This window comes from Aphelocoma coerulescens, assembly GCF_041296385.1.
Source record: "Aphelocoma coerulescens isolate FSJ_1873_10779 chromosome Z unlocalized genomic scaffold, UR_Acoe_1.0 ChrZ, whole genome shotgun sequence".
Lineage (NCBI taxonomy): Eukaryota > Metazoa > Chordata > Aves > Passeriformes > Corvidae > Aphelocoma > Aphelocoma coerulescens.
The window spans coordinates 62,840,048-62,860,376 of NW_027184085.1; the positions used below are offsets into that span (position 1 = coordinate 62,840,048).

General features: G+C 39.2%; 1 protein-coding gene across 3 annotated transcripts in view; it reads left to right on the forward strand.

Moving 5' to 3' along the window:
* The window catches only part of PCSK5 (proprotein convertase subtilisin/kexin type 5), a 228,352-nt gene that overhangs the window by 128,693 nt on the left and 79,330 nt on the right, over positions 1–20,329 (forward strand). For all 3 annotated transcript variants that reach the window (XM_069000752.1, XM_069000754.1, XM_069000753.1), the window contains exons 10-11: positions 3,441–3,544; positions 19,747–19,864. In XM_069000752.1, coding sequence (XP_068856853.1) covers positions 3,441–3,544; positions 19,747–19,864 — 222 coding nt within the window. The remainder of the gene's footprint in view (positions 1–3,440; positions 3,545–19,746; positions 19,865–20,329) is intronic.

The window sequence follows — 20,329 nt, forward strand, 5'->3', positions numbered from 1 at the left end:
CACCAAGTGTAATCACTGAGATAAAAGGAAAATGGAGTTCACATTGTAAGGGGTCAGCAGCATCAGAGGTAGCTACTTTGGACTTCTGGCAACTGAACAGATATTTTCATATTGATTGATTTTCTTACAGAAAGGAGAAGACCTGTGTAGTGTCTGGCATGGTACAATTTTGAAAACAGAGAACATATTTCTGTGTTATCAAAGTTATGAGGGCTTTGTCATACATGTAGTCAGAGGTTAAAGGTGATGAGACAGCTGAGGTGAACTGAGGAAGTGCTGTCAAATGACCTCTACAGTTAGACTTCAAGTGCAAGAGGAGAGGTTATCATTTAAGTGCATCAGCTTTAGCTAGGTCTTTGCTCCATTGATTGACTGCCTGTTATAGAAGGGAATGCTAGAGTGTGTGAGTTAGAAATCTCCTTCTGAATCTTTGCATTTTTGAAGTAGTTTGCTCTTAATATTGAAGTGTTGGAAAACATAACCATCAGTAAATGCTTACCTTAGAACCTGTGTTCTTGAACTTTAACCACATATGCCACTTACAAAATTTCAGTTATTATATTGACAGTGATTTGGATGTACTTTGGTTCCTTTTCCTGTTTTCAGTTACATATAAATTTGCCAAAGAATAACTATTCAGGCTGAAATTTTCCATTTAACTTACTTTAGAAAGGTTTTAAGAAAATTCCATTCAGACATTTCTTAAACTCAAGCTAGGTTAAAAACAAATAATGTTTGGCTGTGATGATTTTTAACTTCTTTATTGAGTTTTCTGTGTCTGTGGTTTGGAGCAACAGCTAGAAATAAAACAAGTGGATAGCTGTTGTTCTGCTGCCAGGGCAATGCCTTTAACTTGTACAAGCCTTTCAGAAATCTCAGTTGGCACTTTGTCAGTTGAGACTTTTAAGAGTTTAGCAGCTCTATCCCCTGTAGTTTCTTGGCTCTCCAAGTGTTTTCCAGCTTCAGCTTTTAGAGGCTAGTCTCTGAAGTTACTCTTAAGGTGCTGCTGGCTGTTCACCTTGAGAGCAGGGATCCCATCTTCTTTTTCCTGTCAGTTCCTGGGAGGAAAATGAGGAAGGCGAAAGAGGAGCAGTTTCGCTGAATTGCAGTGGCCCTGTAGTCAGTCTTATGAAATGTGGAAGACAGGTCAAATCAATAGCCTGGGTACCATGTTAATCATAGCTTCCTGTCTTGACCTAGGACAATGTAAGCCTTCTTCACCTTCACAGTCAAGCTGGCTCCAAGAGTGGTAAACTAACCTCAGGTTTTCTTGCAGTTCCTTCCATGCTGTTATTAAGCAGACTGTGAGCAGTCTTTTGGACAGTCTCATTTTATTGTTCCTTTGGAGATGACACAATAAAGGATGTAATTCAGATGCCTTTCTCTCAGGGGTTTTCTCCTCCCAATTTCATCATTATCAGCCTGCAGTTAGGCCATTGTTTGTTTGATTTTTGGCGCTTATGATTTTTTATCTTTGGGAAGAACGCAATACTCTGTAGGGTCTGCCATCTGCACTGCTATGTGCACTGCAGATTTGACGCAGGTACACCAGAACACCATTGCTGGTGGATATATGGCTGCTTACCCCACTGTTTATCTAAAGGAAGACATTAATCATGTCCTATCACAACTTGTCTGGATTTTATCCTAAAAACCACTATAACGATAATGCAAAATATGGATTTATTTTCTTCTTTGTACAAAAAGGGTGGTAAAACATTGGAACAGATTGCCCACAGAGGTGGCTGGTGCCCCATGCCTGGAAACAGTCAAGGTCAGTTCAGACAGTGTTCTGAGCAACCTGATCTAGTTGAACATGTCCCTGCTGATTGCTGGGGACTTGGGCTAGATGATCTTTAAAGATCCCTTCCAGCCCAAACCATCATATGATTCTATGGCTGTAGATTCTGTGGCAAAGCCTTCCAATACTGCCTCATGAGGAGATCAGGATGCATTACAGAAACTGTGGGGATGCGTCATGAGTATAAACTGAATGTTGTAAAGTAGAGCTAGAAGTTGATTAAAATGATGTTGTACAGGCACATGCTACGTGGTTTAAAAAGCTGTAGTATGTTATGTGACTGTACAAGCATATGCTATCTTACAAATCCTCAATGTACCTTACATTCCATGACTTTTTTTTAATCTTTATTTCAGTAATTTTTACCAGCTCAGCTGGATGAACAATTACTGTCATTCTAGTCCAGCAGTCTGGTGTGAGAAGTTGCACCGTAAGAAAAAAAACATGCCTATAGGCATAGTAATGTTTTAAAAAATGCTCAGGGGCAGAAGGTGTCTGCTCTCATTAAATGTAACAGAATATTTAAATATGTTAAGCATCTGGTTTAAGAACCAAGGTTTCCCTGGTTTTCAATGACTGCATAGTCCTGGGCAGTGTATACAGCCAATTCTGGGTCTTACAAACTTCATTCTGGTCTGTCTTCAGCTGAGGGGAATTGTGGCAGTATGTGCAATAGGGACAGATAATGATGCTCCGAGACTGATATTTAGTGACAGGTGTTCTGTACCACAGTACTTTTTTCTTCTTCATTGTTTAGTGGCTTAGTTTATCATTCCCTCTACTACACTGCATTTTTAAAGAGAATACTGCTCATCTTCTTGCAGGTAATAGAAAAACTGAAAAATTGGAAGGAGAAAAAAAAAATAGCCAAGTGATGGCATCTTTAGATTGTCTTCTAAGAAAAGGAATTCTCCTTGTTGTATATATAGAAGAAACAGGAAAACTGCAATCCCTGAAGATTTGCCCTTATCCTAGAAGATAAATTTTATTAATGTCATAGTGAGGATACAAAATGGCATCTTCTTTCACCTTCCAAGTGGAAAGGTTATTAGGAATCCCCCAAAGAAATACACATCTGTGCAATCAGGCCTTTGCTTTGTAATTCACCAGCTATCCAACTGCTTGGAATTCCTGCAAAATACTCATAGACTCTCAGTGAATTCCAAGACCACGGGTAGTAGACAAATTAATAAAAACAGAGACACCTGGAATAACTTCAATAGGAACTGAAAGTCTGGAGGAATTTCCAGTTTGAGCTAGAAGTTAGTGAGATTTAGAACTTTTCAGCAAGCCAGAAGTTTAATTTCTTCTCCTTTATGCTCATTAAGATACAGTAGTTGGTGATCATAAAAATTGCCTCTGTGTGAAATGTACTCATTCGTCTTCCCTTCAGTTTCATGTAGCAGAATATTATCATATATTGTTACTGTCTGCTTATGGCAAACCTCCCAGTTGTATAAATAATTTCATACAGTTTTTCTGTAAAATTGGAACATGTTCTTTTGAATGGAGCAAAGGAAAGTAGAGAAGATAAATTAAAGTTGTTTTGCTTTGGATTCTTTTCAGTTTACATGACCTTGTATCCTTGCATCCTGGTAAAATGTCTGATCTGTGACTTTGTCTTTCCCCTGTTTCATAGTCCATTTCTGACCTGGAGAGACATACAGCACATTATTGTCAGGACTTCACGTGCAGGACATCTGAATGCTAATGACTGGAAAACCAATGCAGCTGGTTATAAGGGTGAGAGCTTTCTTTCTTCTTTGCTGTCACAAACAACCTATTATTTGATATTTTTGTTTAACCATGTTGTTCATAGTTTGGAGACCTTTCTGCCTCAATCTGAAGGGGCCTGTCTTCTCTTATACAATGTAAACCTTTTAGAATAACTAAACCACAAAACTGTCAGCTAAAAAATGCACTGGCCCAATCTTCTTAGTCCCTTTCAGTCCTATGTCATGCACTGCTGCCAGAAAACTAAGTAAATTAGTGGTGTTTAATTTTTTTTATACCTAGTATTCTGATAAAGAAGTGTAGAGTTGAAGACTCAGCAATTATGAATTCCAACATGTTCTCACTCAGAATTATTGACAGTTTCAATCTAAAATGATGAAACAGTGTTTTCAAATTTCTTTTTTATATGATAAACCCAATATTATTTATATGTAAGATTTCTGTCAGATTTTGGATAAAATCGAATTTTGAGCTGTCATGACTTTTAATGGGGCAGAGAATAATTTTTCAGTGACCTGTTAGGTAGATTTCTAAAATTTTCTGCTATCTTGTAAATTTGATAAAAGCCACATCTTAAAAACATTTTTTCACTTTTGTAATGCAAGTGGAGGTAAACACTTGTACCATTAAATAGGATATATTTTTTCAGGGTGGGTTAAAACAAAACCTTGAATCTGTACAATGTTTTATTTCAACCACAGATTTTCCTCTGATTCCTACTCACTACATTCTTGCTGCTTTCAGTTTGTATTGCATCCTAAACAAAACCCTGGAATGACTTATTTCTGGTTCTCTTTTTCTAAGAGTTCCACCCAAGACTGAAATACTTATTTTAAGATGAGATTTGATCTGTTTGTGCCAGGATCTCCTGAGAGAAAAGTGTAATATACAAGACTCATCAGATCTTTACCGTGTTTTCACTTTAAAACTGAAGCCTATATTTAATCTATTTTGGATCAAGGCACTGCTACCGTAGAGCACCTTTGATATATAATTCTGACCTGTGACATTTTTGCTGCAATGGCATAGAAACCAAACCAAAAAAGACCCCTTTTTATTTTTGGATCCAAACCAGTCTCTAACTACAGCAAATGTATTTAGAAATGGATATTTGATTTGAACCTCCTAATCATGTGAAGGTTTTGATGTTTAAGGGCCTGGTTTTGTCCCATTTACAAGTGCATGCCCGAACACAAAAGACATAAATTGTGATAAATAGGTACTTCCTTAATTGCAATAACATAGTATTTGTTATTGTGAAACACAGCTCAGGATTTTAAAAGTTTTGTAAGGAGATTGTGACACTATCATCAGTTTATTGAAACTATATGAAGGTCAAAGAACACTTTCCAAGTAACATAAAGCAGAGGGTTTTTTTCATATCTTACTTCCAAAATTCTATATTTTTATGTTTTTCCACTTGTTGCCCAAGAGAGGCAAACACCCTGTGAGTCATTTCACAGCAGCTCTCACTCTCTCATCAAGAGACAGGTCACACTAAGGTCACACCAGCAGCAGCAGCATTGGCAGCAGGACTTACAATGTTGAACGATTGTTGAACCACTGCTTATTCTGAATCCCTGGAGCCATTTTTCTATGCATTGTAACACATATTTAGTAAGGAAGACGGATGAAAAAGGGTTTCATCTCCGCTTGTGGAAACTCACAAACATAGATAAGCTCAACTTGGTAACTTGGATGCAGAAAAAAACAGCTTGAACTGGCAGAACTCTCCTGTAGACTTTATGGTGAAATTGAAAAAGAAGAAGACGAGCTGAATGCCTTGACCTCGGCACAGCTTAAGAATCAACCTTAACCCAAATAAAAGCACTAGTTTTAGCTAAATTATTTTGGCAACTTAAGCTGAGCACATGGTTCCAATAAAAATACAGCTCTCTTTAAACTCCTGTTGGTTTTGGAAGAAGGAGAAGCAAAAGATTTAGATTAAATCACAACATCCGAACCTGAATTCAAAAGGGAATTTGCACACCACTGCTGGCAAGACTGAAACAAGTTATTTAATTGCATGTGGCAATATTTAGTATTATGTTACACTGTTATCCTTCACTATCGCCAGGAGTAACAATTAAAGTATAGTTTTTGTAGATGAACTACTCTCATCAGACTGACTTCCTTAAGAAATTGTATCATAATTTTGTTGATAACAAGATCCATGTTTCTTCCACAGCATGTTCTTAAGAAGGGGTGGAAGATTTTATTTTTAATTATCTGAAGCAGACACTCACAAAATAATCTACCTTTCTTCAGTGCATACTAGTGGAGAAAGAGGAAAATGAGAATAAAGAGAAAGACAGGTTTGCCCCTTTAGAAATAAGAACTGAAAGGGTGAAAAACAGCAAAAACCTGAAAAAACCTTTCACTCAACAAAAGGTCAGCAAGAGCTGGTAGTTGAAAGTGGGTCAGCATGCCATTTCAGAGGGCTGTTTTGCTGGTCTGCATGGCAACCCTCTCCCTTGCCATGGTCCCTGGCAGTGTTTTGCCATTGGAGAATGCACAGAAGGAGCTCACAGATGTCATTACTGGTTTCAAGATCTCCTTTTTTTGCTGTCTTACATTTATACAAAGGAAGATTAATTCATGAAAAACACTTAAGCCAGCTAGTGATTTGCTAAAGCAGTGCTTGTTATTTGTTTAATTTTCTGGCAAGTAAACAGTGCTCATTAAATTCATGTCAATAGAATTAACTCAGGAATGAGCAAGAATTTTTACTTGGTGGGGGGTTTTTTATCATTTTCTTGTCAGACAGCATGGATCTTTTCTCAGAAACTTGTTATTTTGTAGTCTAAAAAAGAAAGGCTTGAATACTCAGGATGTTCTCTGATTAGTCAGTTGTACATATAATTTGTCAATAGAGGGTTTTTTTAACAATTAAAGCAGTTAATTAGCTGATTTTATGGAAAAATACTTGAGACCATCTGTTTTTGTGAAGATATCAAAACTGTTGATCTGTTTCTGCTATGGCAGATTGGATGCAAATCCTTGTTCTGTCAGCTGTTTAGTCAACAACAGAGCATGCAAGTGCATTCATAAAAAGGAAGCTGCATTAACGCTGACTTGTCTCTGAGTTGAAAGATACAGAATGAAACACTACAGTTTTAAAAACAATGGTCAAATCATATGAACAGTTCTTTGTCTGTAAGTGAAGCTCCACATATTGTCAAATACTGTCTCTGGAGAAACACACCATTCATAGGGAGGAATACTACTATTTGCAGGGAGATTTTTAGAGAGCATACTTCATTCTTCCTGGCTCTAAAGCACAGACAATAACACTTTAGTACACTGAAATAAAAAATAAGATAAAATGAAATTAAAACTTTTTGAAAACCAGTTTTTTCAATTTCAGGCTTTTCCTAGGCCCAGAGGAGATACTCTTCCTAGAGAAATCAAGTTCCCTCAATTGTCAACCAGTAATACCAGAGTTATGTCACGTCCCTTTAGGATTACCAAAGTGTCTGCTGCTTCCATTGAAGAATGACCACTGAAAAGGACTAGACACTTAATACTTTAGAGCCTTTTAATATAATTGCCTAATTACAGTATTTCATACAACTAGTGATTATATTAGTTGTGAGCAGAGCATTAGTGGTCTGGGAGTGAGAAAGAGGTGAGTCCATCTAAGCTCCTATTTAGGAGACCTAGACTGGACAGATTTAAATTGTGGTAACCAGTAGCCAGGCAGGAATTCAGAAGTGAGCAATATCTTTACAATGCATGCATTTCAGAGAAGGCAAATAAACTATTCATGAACACCCTACTGCATGTTTTCAATAACTTTAAAATCTAAATAAATTTTAAATTGTATTTTGAAAACAGAAGCTGGCATAAGACTTTTGGAAAACAGCAAGCACTCATAAGTGGTTATGTCAAACAATTAAAGCTTTTCATCTATCAAACGACCTTCCCCTCTTACAGATACTTCCTGATATTTTTACATGGTACTGGCAGCCAGTAAACTCCTATCCACCCCTAATGCTCATACACAGAGTGAGTGGAGCAAGTGAAACCGAAACTTTGAGTTTGGCTATTGTAATATCCCAGCTTTCTTTAGCTGTCAATAGTACACCAAAGACATGAAGTTGCATTGGTCTGTGTAGCAGTGAGGAAGACCATATCCTGTGCAAGCTAGACTAGCAGTTTTTTGTGCTTGAAATATTAAAGGATGACCAGCCTGGATGAACAGGTACTGGCTGGAACTCAGGAGAAAAAAGAGAGTTTATCATCTATGGGAGACTACTGGCTGGATACTCAAGAGAAGTACAAGGATGTCATGGGGTTATGTGGTGAGAAAATTGGAAGGGCCAAAGCTCAACTAGAATACAATTTGGCTCCTGCAGTAAAAGGCAATTAAAAAATGTTTCTATGAATACATTAACAACAAAAGGAGGGTTAAGGGTAGTCTCCATCCTTTATTGGTTGCAGGGGGAAAGATAATAACAAGGGATAAGAAAAAGGATGAGGCAGTTAATACCTTTTTTGCCTCAGTCTCAAATAATGAGACCCATTGTTCTCTGCGTACCTGAACTGGAAGATGGGAATGGGAAAAAGAATGAAACCCCCATAATCCGAGGGAAAGTGGTCAGTCACCTGCCACACCACGTAGACACATACAAATCTATGTGGTCAATTAGGATCCACACAAAGGTACTGAGGGAGCTGGTGCAAGAGCTCACCACTTCCAATCATTTAGTAGCAGTCCTGGTTAATCAGAGGTCCTGGTTGAGTGGAAGTTAGCAAATGTGACGCCCATCTACAAGAAGGGTCAGAAGAAGGATCTGGGGGACTACAGACCTGTTAGTCTGACCTCTGTGCCAGGGAAGGTCATGGACCAGATCATCTTGAGTGCCATCATGTGATGTACATGATGTACAGAACAACCTTTGACACTGTTTCCCACATCATTCTCCTGAAGAAACTGGCTGCTTATGGTTCAGATGGGTGCACAGTTTGCTGGGTGAAAAAATGACTCAATGGCCAAGCCCAGAGAGTGCTGGGGAATTGAGTTTAATCAGCTGGTGGCCAGTAACTACTGGTATTCCCCAGGACTGAGTACTGTTATATCTTTATCAATAACCTGGATGGGATCAAGTGCACCCTCACGCAGTTTGCAAATGGCACCAAGTTGGATGGTGATCAGCTGGAGGGAAGGAAACCTCTGCAGAAGGATCTGGACAGGTTGGATCAGTGAGCCAATTTGTGAAGTGCAACAAGGTGGCGTTCCAGGTCCTGCACTTTGGTCACAACAACCCTGTGCAGCCCTACAGGCTGGGGGAAGAGTGACTGGGAAGCTGCCTGACTTAAAAGAACCTGGGGTGCTGGTCAAGAATAACAGAGTCAGAGCATGAGCCAGTAGTTGCCCAGGTGACCAAGAAAGCCAGTGGTATCCTGGTTTGGATCAGTAATAGTGTGGCCAGCAGGACCAGCCAAGCACAAGAGGGCTTGTGACAGGGGAGGTTTAGATTGGATATTAGGGAAAATTTTTTCTCTGAAAGGATTGTCAAACATTGGAACAGAGTGCCCAGGCAAGTGGTGGAATCACCATCCCAGGAAGTGTTTGAAAGATGTATAGATTTGGCATTTGGGGACATGGTTTAGTAGTTGACTTGGCACTAGAATGTTAGTGGTTGGACTTGATGATAAGGATTTTTTCCAGCCCAAATGATTCTGTGATTCTAAGTAGGCAGCTGAAAGCAAACATATTCTTGGAAAAGGCAGCCTAACTATATAGCCATCTAACTATATGACCGTCTTCAGCAGATTAGTGGATGTAAAGTCTGAGAGAGATGTCCTCACAGTGGTAGGCATTAGTCTTCTATTAGCTGAATTGGTTAGATTAATCCGAACTTTTTGCATTATAGCTCCTGACTGGAAGTTGTTTGAAGTCAGGGCAGCATTTAGTTTAGCACCAGGAAAGCAGAGAAGTAAACTAGCTAAAATTACTAGCTAGTCTAACAGTGGCTGGAAGTGTCTCCCCCAGCACTGATAGAACATTTATGATTGGAAGGGTCTGTGTCCTCAAGAATCTCATCCACGTTTAAATACTGCATGAGTCACAGGTCAATATCATAACCTTTATAAGTGCTTTATACAGAAATCCTTGCTGCAGCTAGAGAAATCTGTGGAGGGATTTGGAAATTAAGATAGCTGAGGAAAAGTCGTTAAAGACATGCATGTTCTAGCAGCAAGTTTAAAATTACTGTCTTTTTACTGGATGGTCACTGTGACCTTTCAAGGGGACTCTTGTTTCCTTCCTGCATGCAGCAGTTCAGTTCCTGGCTATAAATAAAGTTTTCTTTAACTTAATATTAAAATTGCATTAGGAATTTTTCAGAGCTTGATATGTTAAACCCAAACAAATTGCCAGGTAGCTGAGTTCTGCTAGCCTTGAGTAAGAACTGAAATACCTCTTTGGGATTTGGGGAAGGGAGCTGGAAAATATCTTGAACTATGTGGCCTAGATCATGGTTATTGATTTTTTTTTTCTCCCTGACCAAACTGAGGTTACAGACAATGTTGTTTCCAGTTGAAAGACAAATAAGGTCAGGAATTTGTCTATATAGTTCCAGAAATGGTGATGTACAAAGTAGGAGAGGGAATCTTTCAGAGAAGCCAGGCAGACATCATTACTTTTCCCAGCCTCAAATTCTTCATTATCAAAGCTTCTCATTTACTTTTTGGGTCTGCAACACTGTTTTCTGTTCTCTCTGAAGAGCAATGAATGAATGAAGCTGCAAATGTAAAAGAGAGTTTAAGGAGAAGCTTCAAGCCTGTATTGGGATACATAAAGAAAAATGGATGGACATCCATCATGATTTTGTCTTACAGTTGGTTGCTTTCCTGGGATCATATATTGTAAGTCAAACTTGCACGTGTTCTGAAATGTAAATTAAATGGCTCTAAAGCAGGAGTAACAGCAGGCAAAAGGCAAAATTAGGCTTTAATGTTCTACTGTGGTAGCACTCAGAATTGTCACCTAACCATGATCAGCACAGCAGACAAAGAATTTAAATTAGTGCCTCAGCTCAACAACTGAGATAACTTCATGTCTGTTTGTCTTAGATATAAAGCTATACACAGTTGCTGTGCCCTGCAGCTCCCTAGTATTCCAAACATTGCCAAGTGGACTGACAGCACTAACAGGATGCACACCATGAGAGTGATAACCTTTGACATTATTTCCTTTATGAAAACCCTGTAAAGGATTGGGGGCAGGGAGGAAGTGGAGGTTTGAAAGTCTTCCCCTGTGGACCCATAACCATAAGAGTCTTCCACTTACTGTGAAATGTAAATTTCTATTTTGCAGTATTAAGAAAGAAGAACCAGGATTGGTGAATTTAAAAAATGACTGATAAATTGATACAATTATGCAAAGCAAAAGGCTTTAATTACAGATATTGAACACTGAATTTTAAAAGAAAAGTCCTTGGAAGTTATGTGCATTTGCATGACCTCTTTATACACTAGTTCTCAATGTGGTACACTTGTGAGAATGTGCTAGGCAAATATCTAGCCGTTCTTGTATCCATCCAAACATCTTTTGGATGGGGTAGGTCTGTCTTCTTAAAAGAGCAAGCACTTGCCTTTGTGAACACCAAAGCTCTTTACTGCTGTTGCATTGCTATAATGCCTTTCAATAGTTACAAAGCTGGCAGTAGTTTTATTATCAGAGTGTGTCCACTTTAACAGAACTAGGATTCAGGCCAGTTAGGAAGCAGATCACATTAGCTACAATATTTTAAGCACTTAATATATCCTGTCAGGATGTAGAATTTCTTGTAATAATAGGGAAAGATAAGGGCATACATAGGACAACTCAGCTCAGTTAGGTGCCTGAAGTCCTTTATTACAGTATCCTTTTTTCTCTCCAGAAGAATCAGCTTTTGAGGATTTGCTTTTAAGTCAGGGGATGCAGAACCTCATCCACAAGGTCTATCACTGACATTACTGGCTAGCTATCTCTATAGACTTGGCTTACTGTTTAACTTTCTTTTGCTTCTGGTTACTTGTCAGCATCTATTACGTAGCTCCACAGGGATACTGTGAAATTGGCTTAGTTAATTAATAATTTCTCTAGGTATTCTATTCAACATCATTATTATTAAACAATTTGCAAAATGCTTTTTTGTGATTTACTGCATGCTCATATATCCTTTTTCTGCTGAAATCTGCAGCAGCATGTTCAGTCAGGAATTAATTTGAGTGTAAATATCTTGCTGGAGCTCCAACACTTGAGGACATACAGAGCCTCTGTGCGGGACAGAACAAGAAGGATGCCATGGGTCTGATACATCTGACAGCACAGAGGTGCTATCTTTTGTGTCTCCTGCTAACAATCTGTCAGGATTTCCAGTTACAGTGCCTTTGACTCACCTGTCGTCATTTGTTCTGAGATGAAGCCTAGCACACTCTCACCAAAAGGTGTTTTTATTGTTTGATAGAATTACATTATATTTGTCTGCTTTTGAGCTATCAAGGAATCCTAAATGTACCTCCTAGGTACATTTGCTCCGAATAGAGGAGATGGGTACATTTTTTTACAAGGTGCTGCACCGTGCAGTCATAAAATACCTTTTTTTCTTTAAAGAAAAGTTGCAAACCACCATGCTTTCCAGTGGATCTTCGTGCTTTTTCTGGAAAAAAAATTTAAAAAAAAGAAATGCAGTTTAAAAAGACTACCACTAGTTTAAAAATTATAGCTTCTATTACTGTAGATGCTCCTTAGCCAACTTCATTTCAGCAAACATTTTTTTCTCCCTTCTAAATGCATATAATCCTCAGATTTATTCACACAAGCCGTCTTACTTCAAGTGATATAGATTAATGTCTTTATGGCTTTATGATTTACAACCAAATGCTGCTTCAGAGAAGTCTTAGAATCCTTCTGCAGAATTTTTATAGCAATCACCAGTCAGCAGTAGTGAGTTTTCTGTTTCTATCACAACTCTGCTGCTTCAGAGGCAGAGGAGAAGCAAGCCAGTCTTCCTGGTCACTCTGCTGAGGTTTTCAGCAAAGCTCACTGATGTTTTATCTGACTCTGGGTAAGATACCCCCATATGCAGGGCTCAGTCTATGTGGGAGCACCCTGTGTTCTGAGGACTTCATTAACCTGCTTAACTCATTCCTAAACAAGCTCTGAGAAGTAAATCAGGAGTTGTGGCCATGGGAGAACTTGTTATGGCTGTACTTGGTACTCATGGATGCTCGCTGCTGACTGTGGACCAGCTGAATCCCAAGACTAAGGACCTCTGCCTGGAAGCTGCTAACGCTCATGCGAGGCAGGAACTATTTGCGTGGTACATGCTGTTGCTAGAGCCTGACTGATAGCCCCAAAGTGTACTTTGCTTTTAGCGCCTTTTGTCAACCAATGTCTATTTAATAAGCACTTGTATTTATGAGTTTTAAATTCCTGAAATAGATAAAAACTGCCAGGATGCGAAGGCAAATGGAATCTTGTATATAATTTCTCAATGTTTTAAGATGGTGTGTTCTAAGGCTATTTTTTAAATTACTGCAAAGCCTCATAGCATTGTAAGAGTTGCATACAAGCTACTCACAAAGGTATACTGGCTGCTGGAGGTTTACTTTCTACTAGCTATCTTGCTAGTGTTTCTGGACAGTCTGTGTTTTATTTTATCAACTAATAGGAACTTTTTGGCAGAAAGAAAAAAATGTAAAATCCAGAAGCCTCGTCTTTTTTTGTCAAATCTATTATCAGGTAAAGCCATGGTTAGTATATTACTGAAGAAATTATTGGTACTAATGCAAAAATCAGAAATAGACATAGACATAACTGGAAGCTCAGTATAAGCAATTTTTTAAGTACTGTGTTAGCACCTTTCTGGCTATGAAAATGTTGAAAGGCCTGGAGCACCTCTTCTATGAAGAAAGGCAAGGAGAGGTACGGTTGTTCAGCCTGAAGAAAAGAAGCCTCCAGTGAGAAGTTATTGCAGCCTTTTGATATAAAAGGGGCTTAGAAGAAAGACAGAAAGAAACTTTTTATGAAGGTTTGTAGTGACAAGACATGGGGCAAAAGTTTTAAATTGAATGAGGATAGATTTAGACTGCACATAATGAAGGACATTTTTATACAGGGTACTTGGTAACAGCCAACATGGCTTTACAAGGGGGAAATCATGCCTGACAAATTTGGTGACCTTCTATGATGGGCCTACAGGATTGATGGGTAGGGGCAGAGCAACTGACACCATCTACCTGGACTTGTGCAAAGTGTTTAACATTGTACCTTTCAACATCCTGGTCTTCAAATTGAAGAGACATGTATTTGATGGATGAGCTACTTGGTGGGTGAAAAACTAGCTAAATGGCCACACACGAGTTGTGGTCAATGGTGCACTGTCCACATGGAAACCAGTGATGAGTGGTGTCCCTCATCTGTCAGTACTGGGACAGATACTGTTCAGCATCTTTGTTGATGACATGGACAGTGCCATCGAGTGCACCCTCCTCAAATTTGCTGACAACACCAAGCAGTGTGGTACAGTCAACACACTGGAGGGAAGGGATGCTATCCAGAGGGACCTTGATGGGTTTGAGAGAGGGGTTTGTGTGAACCTCTTGGAGTTCAACAAAGCAAAGTCTTTACACCTGAATTGTGGCAATCCGAGACACACCCACAGGTTGGGCAGAGAAGTGGTTGAGAGCAACCCTGTGGAGAAGGATTTGGGGGTGATGGTTGATGAAAAACTCAACATGGGCCAGCAGTGTTCACTTGCAGCCCAGCAAGCCACCCCAATCCTTGGCTGCATCTAAAGGAGAGGGGCCAGCAGGTTGAAGGACATGATTCTGCCCCTCTGCTCTGCTGTGGTGAGATCCTACCTGGAGTGCTACATACAATCCCCGACATAAGAAGGACATGGAGCTGTTGGAGCAAGTCCGGAGGAGGGCGATAAATTGGTAAGAGGACTGGAGCATCTTCCCTGCGAAGTCAGTCTGAGAAATTGTGGCTGTTCAGCCTGGAGTAGAGAAGGTTATGTGGAAACCTCATAGCAATCTTGTACTATCTGAAGGGGACCTACAGGAAAGCCATAGAGGCACTTCATCAGTATCTATAGTGATAGGACAAGGCGTAATGGGAGCAAATTGAAAGAGGGGAAATTTAGATTAGATATTTAGAAAAGATTCTTTACTGTGAGGGTGGTGAGATGCTGGAACAGGTTGCCCAGGGAGGTTGTGGATGCCCAACCCCATAAATGTTCAAAACCAGGTTGGGTAAGGCTTTGAGCAACCTGAGTGGGAGATGTCCCTGCCCACAGCAGGGGGTGTTGGAACTAGTTGATCTTTAAGGTTCTTTCCTGCCCCTTAACATTTTATGGTTCTGTGATTATATGATTTGGATGGTGAGGCACTGGAACAGGTTGCCCAGAGAAGCAGTGGATGCCTTATCCCTGGAAGTGCCTCAAGGCCAGGTTGGACAGGGCTTTCAGCAGCCTGGTGTAGTGGAAGGTGTCCCTGCTCATAGCAGGGAGGTCAGATGAGCTTTAAAGGTCTCTTCCAACCCAAATCATTCTGTGCTTCTCCGATTCTATGATATGAAGGCCCTTCAGATTCTCATTGTATATCTTTGTAGCTGCCACTTTTAAGACAAATCTGTTGGGCAACTTTCTGTTTTTCACAACCTTCTCTAGTGTGGTGACAAGTGTAAGAACTCAGTCTTCCTGCATCCATACTGAGTCTTTAAAAATTCCTGGATTTCAGGGAATTCTTTGGGGAGGAAAGACTTAGTTTGCTGTTTCATTTGGTTTTAAGTACAAAAATTGAGGGATTGTTCTGTGTAAAATACAAAAACACAAATAATGCACTTAATTTGAAAACCATGAGGGAGTTGGTTTTAAAAGCAAGAAGGAAAAAGCACATTCTTGCATGTTTGTGTTATTGGTTTGTAAAGCAGTAATGTGTTGCAGAAATCACACTCAGTTATCACAGATTACTGGTCATAAGTTGACATGAAATAGGAATATGGCTGAAACGAATTATTATTCAAAATCAGTGTTCTCTTAGATAGGACATGACAAAACAAAATCATTTAAACCATGCCATTATAACATTTCTCCCCTTTTTGTCCATTTAATTCTTGTTAGACAATTGTTTTCCTTGTTGAAACATTTCAATATACTAAGCAAATGACAGAAAAGCAATATGGAATTGTTAAAGCATTATAGAATTTGTTCATTCCATGTGCAATTAAAATGTCAAATGTAAAAGATTGGTGTTGGTCGGTTGAAAGTATTTGTGGGATGAGAGTAACTCAAGAGGCTCATGTATTCTAGACCTGCTAAGCAACGTTTAAGAAAACCATAGTATTAATGGACATTTTAGACTCCTATTCTGTCAATCTCATTTTGGATCAAGATCCTGTAGTAGCATAAATGGACAGAACATAATAGTTCACATATCAAACAGATTAATCTAGTTGAGGAAGCTGCATGTTCCTCATTTGTCACACTGAAATTGTTACCATTTCTCTCCTGATTTAGCATTTGATATGTGTATACAAAATATTCGTATTTCAAATGCTGCTTTGACAGTACATAGAATACGATATCTAAAAGGCCAAAAATACAGTCAGGAGAAAATGTTATGCATGGCTTTTGACAGAGGAGTGAAATAGCAAGGAAAGGCTTAGCATGTAAGTTACTGATGAGACATCTTGATGATAGGCAATGAAACTGCAGCCTAACAAATCAAGTTTCGCTACACTGGAAATGTTGTGTTTTCAGTGTCTGGGCCCAATTTTTCTGAAGTCTGCATTTTTCTCTGTTATGATTTATCAACACCAGCCATTCATATTTCTCATAGTCAAGTCAAATGGCATATACATTTTAACTTTAGATTTGAAGGTAGCTTTGCATACTCTCTATATGTAAATTAGAAAGTTATTGGATTTTCAATAGCAATTTCAGACAAAAACAAGGAGATTATGAAAAAGCTGGGGAAGTCTCTCCAGCAGCTCAGAAGGCTTTGTTTTCATGGTGCACTAATGAAGGAATTGCACCAGGGGTAAATAAATGGACTTTAGCACTGCGAAATGTTGTTTTCTTTATTGGTAAAAAGATTCATGTTGTTGGAGGCACGTTTTTCTCTGAAACACGCCCTCCATCTGTAAGGCTCTGTGTATGCCTGTGATTTTGCAGATACATAAATGATCAGTTAGCATTGCTGCCTGAGTGGAGAGAGAATTCAAGACAGCTCTATCAAAGGGCACCTTGGTCACATAAGGAGATCCCATTTTCCAGCCCTTCAAGCTGAATAACAGCAACAGTCTACTCCTCAGCCACCAGCTTACGTTGTACCAACCTCATATTCATATTTTGTTTGTGAAAGACAAATACATTTTTATGAAACAGCTCTGACATGCTTAATGATTCCTAGCAACAACTGAGCCCAGTAGCAATTCACAGCAGTGAGAATGTAGAGCGTCTAAGTGGGCAGGTGCGAGGTCTGGAGGCATTTTGCACTTGCAGTCAGCTTATCTCACTCTGCAGTCATCATTACTGTTCAGATAGTGCTTTTGATTAATCTGGGTTAGCAAAGTCAACTCAGCATCTTCTGCACACAAATCAGTGGCAGTTCCAGGTGTTTCCCAGAAGACATTTATAGTTCCATGTAAGACCATCAGGTAATTTTTAACCTTAGGCATAGGCACCTTTGCATATAGCTCACAGGAGTACTAGGATGTACACAGATGGAGGAGCACAATTTGAAGGTAGTAGACAGCAAAATCTGTTTTCTTCTCTAAGACACAACTACGTTGTTTAACTCTGTGATTCTTTCCTAAACTGCTGTAATTTAGTCTTTGAAAACTATGGGCCTCTACTGGTACCTTCAGCTGCTAACCAACCCACTGGATCAAGGGCTTTGAATTGGAAACGTTTTGGACAGCCAAATGTCGGTCCACATGGCAGGATTTAAGAGTACCCCTGTCTGTCAGGAGGTTTTTATTTCAATTGGAAGGCCTTTCAAGGAAAAAAGGTATTTCTGTTTCAACTGTGAAAAAAACCCCATGAGGTGCAGAACTTCTCACTACACTGCTGCTCTCAAGAGATTTAAAATCTCAAGAGATTTAAAACATTGAATCATGAACAATTAAAACAACCACATAACCTTCAGTGGTAATTTTTTCTCCTGGAATGAAATTTCTCCAAAATTCTGTCTTCCAAGTAATTGTTAGGGTAGAAAGGATAGAAAGTTCACTTTATAGATTTTATTTGCATTTTTAATGTGCATACTAGGGAAAAAAATTCTAGGGGTAAATAGCTTAAAAGTCACATGAGTTTCCATCTGAAGGTTACTGGCTGGTGGTGGCAATGTTACGTGCTTTTCTGCCCTTATTTCTGGTTAGGAAAAGGTGAGGTGAGGAGAAATTTGGCTCTTTGAGCTCAGTAGGTGGGTTGAACACACAGCATTTTAAAACTGGACATCTTGAGCTCTCATTCAACATAAGTTGCTAACTGTCAGGAATTAAACATGCAATTTCCATGGGTTAGCTGCAAAAAATTTCCATTCATGAAAATTTAATCCCTCGCTCTTTGAATGTACTATACAGAGTAACTGTGTGCAGTTACAGACCATGTGAGTTAAGACTCTTGTTCCTCCTGCTCCTTCAGAGCAGACAGAAGGATTATTAATTAAAATTTTGGTGTAAGAACACACGTCTGTCTTCACAGATAAATATGCACTCATTATCAGATGCAGTATTTGCAAGATGACATCTAACACTAAGGACATTTCCATCACAGGAATCTTCTTCACAATGCAAAATGTTTCTTCATCTAATTTTTCCTTGTCTTCCTTCTGTCTGCTCCACCCTCATATAGAAATAGGACATCTCTTTCCGTTTGTTTTTCGAATACATAAAAGAGAATTCAGAAGGCTGAAGGAGGGCTGAATTTAATTATTTTCATATATTTTAGTTTCATTTTGGAACACAGTGCTTGCCTATTTGGCAGAAGAGATGCATGTAGTTGCCTCCAAAGGAATGTTTCCGTGTTATGTGCACTTTGGTTTGGGGCTCAAGGGGAAGGATATGGGAAGAAAACCAGTCCATTACATAGTCACTACACCTTGCTGTATTCTTCATTGAAGAGTCCTTTTCAGCTGGCAGTTTCAGACAGTATTATATACCACCATATTTGGAAGATGAGATCCTTAGGCGCTGATTGTTTTTATGTGTTGGACTGTATTTGTTTGAGACGGTTGGGGTTTTTTCGGGTAGAATCCTTTGAATTTTGGTTTGGCAATGAATAGAGATTGCTTTCACAAACAAAGTTCTTCTACAAAGTTCAGCTGGAAGGACTTACACTGTGCTTTGTTGCATAGCCGGTTAAAATAGCACTTACTTCTGTGGATTTCCTGGTGGCATTGTCTGTGGTAGCAAGAAAAACTGATTTACTAATATTTGCAATCTAAATTCCTCCCTTTGGAAGCTTTTTTCTTTCACCTTCTGCTGTCAGAACTTTATCAAGAGCAGCAATTTGTCACACTATCATGGCTAGCAACTCTTCCAGTTCATCAAAACCCTTTTGCAAGTCTGTTTTGATTAGAACAGAAACCAAAAACACACAGCTGATTCAGTAAGTGCTTTTCACCCTCATCATGCAGACAGCTTTAGGGAGATGGTGGATCTGTCTGGTTGGTTGGCCAATGGGAAGCATATTGTATACAGGAACAGGAAAGCATCCACATGCTGCGTACACTCAGGGAAGTTCAGAGAATACAACAGTTACAAAATGCTCTGTTCCTTCTTAAATTTATTATCTCAGTTACCTTCCATGAATAGCCATGCATGTGTTTGGTATTTGAGTAGTGGAAGTAACCTTCCTCTCATTCGTTATGCTCAGCCCCTGGTCATACAAGAGAGGTGAGCTAAATTAAGGCACATGGACAAAGGGCAGTCAGAGGCAATTTTAGTCCCTGGCATTCTGTAGTTCTCATGGTAGGGCAATGTAGGTAGCACCTCATGCCACTTCTGTAATAAAGCAGTGAACAGATTTGTTGAACAAATTAGATATAATCATTATTGTTCCTGGCAATGAGATTTTGGAGCTTTGAATGAAAGTAAGGAAGAAGAGAAAAGAAGTAACTCCTGTTAGGATGTTACACTCTGGAATTAGTCTGTAATGAAACCCAAGGGTTTATGCTATGACTGTATACATTCTATTTATACCTTGCAGTGAGCCACCTTTATGGATTTGGACTGATGGATGCTGAAGCAATGGTGACAGAAGCAGAAAAGTGGACAACGGTGCCTCCGCAGCATGTGTGTGTGGAGAACACAGATCGGCAAATCAAGTAATACCCGCTACCAAAACCCTTGCTGGCATAAACTTATGGAAAGAAATTGGGTATAATTTACCCCTCCCTTGCATTGTATATAATGTATCCTTTTTAAAGCCATACCAGGGATCTCTGTCGCATTTGCAGATGTCAGGTCATTTGCCTGTAAACATTGGTCCCAGTAGTGCATGAGAAAAAGCCCTAGTTTAAAGAACGTCGCAGAAGGTGAAGGTATAAAACAGGCCAGGCTGGGTAATGATGGATTTTTATATAGATGATGCATCAAAGAAGAAGAATGTTTGGTTGAATGCATTTCAGTCAAGTTTGCAAGAAGGCTACAGACTTACCAGTCCAGGAAGTAACAAGCAAATATGCTTTCAATACTGTATGATATTGTGTCTCTCAAAGTCTTAGGAGAGTCTCTAGTTCAGAGGCCAAGGCTAAACTGCTTTTCACTTGCTAAGAAAGGGTCTCTATAGA